The 5,000-nt window shown below is 40.3% G+C and overlaps 1 protein-coding gene across 1 annotated transcript in view; it reads left to right on the top strand.

The window, feature by feature from the left end:
- The first annotated feature begins 1,701 nt into the window (after window positions 1–1,701).
- LOC138026415 (kelch-like protein 3) overlaps window positions 1,702–5,000 on the top strand; it is a 5,830-nt gene continuing 2,531 nt past the window's right edge. Inside the window, exon 1 of the mRNA XM_068873764.1 lies at window positions 1,702–5,000. This exon is cut by the window's right edge and continues 2,531 nt beyond it. Coding sequence (XP_068729865.1) covers window positions 1,878–3,632 — 1,755 coding nt within the window. The 5' untranslated portion in view covers window positions 1,702–1,877 and the 3' untranslated portion in view covers window positions 3,633–5,000.

The raw sequence follows: 5,000 nt of genomic DNA, 5'->3' as shown, positions 1-5,000 counted from the left end.
GGTTTTTCACAGTTTTGTAAAAGTAGTGAACATATTTCTGAAAGCACCGGACGTGACATTTTTTGGTGCCGCAAGGTGCCTTGCAAGCGCTGAAGGGGCGAGTTAGGTAGGGGGTCTGGGGGCCGCTGCTGCTGTTAGGGGAAGATTCTGTGGCTCGATATGAGACGTCTTGGTTGCAAGTTTTTCGAAGTACCGCTGATATCTGACAGAGTTAAGACCTACCACTGGTTTACTACCGAAAAGTGATACCAGTGCTTTTTCAGCTGCAGTGACAACGCCAGAAACATTAGAATAACAGGTGAAGACCGACGTTAGCGTGCTCTTTGAAGTAAGGCATATTCTCAAGTTTCTTCAGGGCTGTTGTCTTTCCAACTCCATAGAGGCGCAATGTTGTCTTGCATCCGGTGACTGTTTGAAGAAAAAGGAAATTTCTGCAAACTTCCTTACCCAGCTGTTTTTTGACTTTCTTCATATGCCAGACGCGCGCACTTCTCGAATTTGCGTTTGTCTCTGGTCTAAAATAGAGGTCACACCCACCTTCGGAAGCATGATAACACACAAGGACTGGCAAATCTGTGTCATCCCCAACTAGAACCGTGGTATTCTTTCAGGCAGACTCGGCGGTTTTGACTACAAGGAGGTCGGCGTCACCATTTGCGAGGTGTGTTACGCATCCTACATTCTGGAGACAAAAATTTGGTTTTATCAACGGAGTTGATAATGTAAATTGACCACCGAAGAGGGATTCTAAAAGCTGACGTTTCAAGCGTTAGCCCTTCGCCAGAGACTCCCTTAGCATTAACAGAAAGCGTTGTTTATGGGATTCGAGAGATAGTCATCCTTCTTCATCGTTAGACATGATTTCTGTAAAGATGACAGGTGCAGCAACCGTCCCTGATGCGCGCCTCTGCTGCGTCATAGCTTTAGTTGACATTTCATCGTATTCATCAAACACCACTATAGCTTTCCCGTATTTTCTACGCACGCAAATTTCGCACTCGTCGAGTCTAACATGTGATTTCCAGCCATGTTCTTGTGACTTAAGTTACATCTTGTTGACTGGAGTTAAGTACGTGGTTTGCTGACTACCCAGAATACCTCATGTTGTTGGGTTTTTTTTTTTTTTTTGCATTCTTTCCTCGATTTCGATCCTTTAGTTAACCAAAGAAGATCAGATATAATTGTTGTAAGACTTCTTTTATTCTTTTGATCGCATGGTCACCATGGGTAGCTTGCTCTCGTTAGCTGGAAGGTTTTTTTTTTAAATTGACTATTAATTAATTAAATCTCATCTAAATTGAGCTCAAATTCATCGATCAACATTATATGGACGAATCGAAATGAAAGCAACAAGGTAATATCACTAATGGTAATTATTAGGTCGCGGGTCAGGTGGTTGAAAATTGAAGAAGTTTAATCAGAAACCCATAAGGGGTTGAAACGTGTAACGGCCCCTTGTGTGCTGGGAAACAAGCTTCTGAATATTCAATTTGGTAAGTACCATATTTGGAACAACAAGAGCGAGGGCTTTCCAAATATGGTACTTAGCACTGAAACATTCAACCAATCAGATCGCACTGAATATTCGGAAGCTGTGAACGCGCGTTACACGTTTCAACCCTTATGGGTTTCTGGTTTAATCCCACATGACTCCCCGTGACATAGAGAGGGGAGAGAGACTGGGTTTGAGGGTGGTAATACCTTAATGATCGGAGGTTCTGTAATTTCCTCTCTTAATGAACCAGTGTTAACTTTTTTTATTTCTTAACCAACACAATATCATATCGCAAAGTCCTCCTAGTATCGGCAAGGAAGAATAAGTACAAGCAGTTGCATTCGAAATCAAAGATTTGAACACTTCCGCGTCGAATTCCAATATGGCGGACCTTTCACAGCCAATGCCATCAGATCCATCAAAACACTGTCAGGAACTTATCTATCGTCTCGATGCTCTGAGAAGAAAAGAGAGTTTCGTCGATGTAACAGTGTCAGTAAAAGACAAAGAGTTTAAAGCTCACAGACTTGTGTTAGCAGCAGCAAGTCCGTTTTTTCTGTCACTTCTGGTCAGCGACATGAGAGAGGGAAAGGAACAGTTCATCAGGATAGAACTTGAAGAAGCAACGGAGTCAGTCATGGAAGACGTTTTTAAATACATTTACACCGGTATAGCTGCAGTCACTAAGGATACCGCCCACGACTTAGTCACAGCCGCAGATTATCTTCTTTTACCAGGTTTGAAAACTTTGGCTTGTGACTTTTTGGTGGGAAACATTACAACTGAAAACTGCATCTTCAATTATTATTTTGCCGACAAGTATCAGTGTTTGGAATTAATGGAGGAGTCTTGTGAGTTTATTAACTCAAATTTCAGTTCAGTCATGGAAACAGAAGACTTCCTGAATCTCAATATTGAACAAGTCATGAAATGGGTTTCCGATGATGTCACTGTCACCTCTGAGGAAGAAATTTTTAAGGGAGTAGTTAAGTGGGTGACTCACAAGAAGCGTGAACGAGAAAGCAACTTTGCTGAATTGTTGAGTCAAGTCCGTCTGAAATCCATATCTCGCAAATTTCTTTTCAATGAATTGGTCAAGGAAGAACTAGTAGCAACAAGCAACGAGATTTTGAATTTTGTGTTGAGATCCATGGAGTGCATTTTTGATCCCTTCTTGGAAGATGCTGCCAAGCCACCCAGGAAGTGCTTGGAGAGGAACACAGATGTGATTTTTGTTTGCGGTGACAGAACAGCCTTATGCTATCTACCCCAGAAAGACAGCTGGTATCAGTTGCCAGACATGTTACTTGAACATCAAAATCATGCTGTTGTTCAATACAGAGATAAAGTTTGCATTTTCGGGGGACAGCGTGTTGGACCAGGAAAATCTCGAGTAATAGAATACTTTCTCTCTTCCACTAATTCCTGGGTGGCAGCTGAAGGAAGACATCACAGGGATGATTGCTCTTGTTTATCAGTTCTAGATGGTTGCATCTATGCATTATTTTGGAAGACCATTATTCTCTATAAGTTTGATGAGAATGTTTGTGAGGCTGTGGCTGATCCACCATCTCTTCGCTATCATGGAGTTTGTTTAGTCAGTGATAAAAGACACCTTTACTTAGTAGGAGGAACTGATAATAATTGGCTTTCTTTTCGAGGATCTCAAACAGTGGAAAGGTTTGATCCTATTTTAGCCACATGGGAGGAGGTTGCATCTATGAATGAGGCAAGATATGATGCTTTTGGAGCAGCCATGAATGGAAAGGTCTACATAGCAGGTGGCATAAACAAGAGTGGGGGCCATTGTACAGTATTGAATTCTTGTGAGGTATATGACCCATCAACTAATGAATGGCAAGTCATGAGTAACCTCAAGGTGTGTCGTCATGCTGCAAACATGGTATGCATTCAGGAAGCCCTTTATGTGGTTGGTGGCTTCAAGGACACAGAATTGTCTTCAAGAGAGTTATCAGTGGAAGTGTTTCAGTTAGGAGCATGTGAATGGAAAAGTAAGTCCACTATACCCACTAACTTTGAGAATGAAAATCCTGGGGATAGAAAGAAAAAGATTCATCATAAGGCATGTCATGCAGTGGTCCACAAGAGCCTATTAGAAAAGCTGTGTAAGCTTTGACATTTTTCTGATCACTGTCTCGTGGTGGCATTTCTTCAAATAGTGCTACCAGGAAACATTTCTCCCTTTAATTTAGTATTATTATGACTGCCTAATGGTGGCATTCCTTCTTGGTACCATGTGGAGAAATCTTTTCTGATAATTAAGGGCTTGGCCTTCATCCACTTTTAATACAAGTGACCTCATTTTAAGGTGGCTTACTACAGTTTTCCGAAGAAAATGATAAAGATTTTGAAATCTGTGAAATTAAAGCAACAGCATATCCGTTTTAAGGACATTAATTTTTTTCTGCAAATTTTACCATTGAAAGAAGATGAGTTAGTGATGTCATAAATATAAAAAAAATGAGGGGTCACCGACTTCGTTTTGGAGAGAAATTGCCCGGAAGAACACCCTAAATCTGAGAAAATTCGGCTTCTTTAGCGAATAAGGCCACAGTGTCTGTAATCCCAAAAATATTGCAATTACATCTTTGAATTGAAATGTTCTTTACCAAACTTTGTTTAAGTGGACCCATCAAGTGAAGTTAGTTAACTGTTAAGGTTCCTTAAAGCACAAGTTCGCATTTAGCGACCATACTTTTATGTGCCTTGCAGCTGCAAGATGGCAGGATTCCATGCCCCGAGGACAGAAATCTTGAAATTTTTTCAACTTCCCACATTGATTTTTTGTTCATTTTTGGAAAATGTGGAAATAATTGTCAATAAAATCTGTTTCTGAAAGGAAAAGTAGGGGTCACCGAACAAAGCTATAGCAATGGCCATCTGCCCTGTCATTGTTCAATTTTTAATACTTAGCGTGCACGCTTGATGCATGATTTGGCATGTGAATTTGCGTGCGCTGTAAGGATGTGCAGTAGCGATGGGCGCAAAAGTCCTTAAAGTGTTATTCACTGCAATTGATGTAAAATGTAATCTTACCTGACAATTAAATGCAAATCAGGGGAAAATGATGAATAGAAACAGCGCACCCCTGGATGGGGAACTGGAAACTAGACATTTCAAAAGCCCTTTTCTCAAAAACTAGCCATACATCCCTACCTTAAAATTTCAGGATTTCTTAAGCGACAAAAAAATAATCATGCATAGACAGACAGGTTTTTTGCAAATGGAAAATGTGAGTTTTCGTCCACTTTGATAATAACTGAAAAAATGTCTGATAGATCTTTTTAAAAAATCATTGCTGGTGTTGTCGTCATATTGTTTACTAACTGAAATTCCCAAAATTTTAACCCTGGTCATGTCTTGGTCTTATGCAATTGTTACTTTGAATGTGTTTATAACCTATAGATGGTATAACTATTTCTGGTACTTTAATCTGAAAATGGTACGATAACATGTGACCCTCCCTGGGTCTAGACCCTCCCAT

Source organism: Montipora capricornis, chromosome 12, assembly GCF_036669925.1.
Source record: "Montipora capricornis isolate CH-2021 chromosome 12, ASM3666992v2, whole genome shotgun sequence".
Taxonomy (NCBI): domain Eukaryota; kingdom Metazoa; phylum Cnidaria; class Anthozoa; order Scleractinia; family Acroporidae; genus Montipora; species Montipora capricornis.
This window is presented reverse-complemented; position numbering and strand designations above follow the sequence as displayed.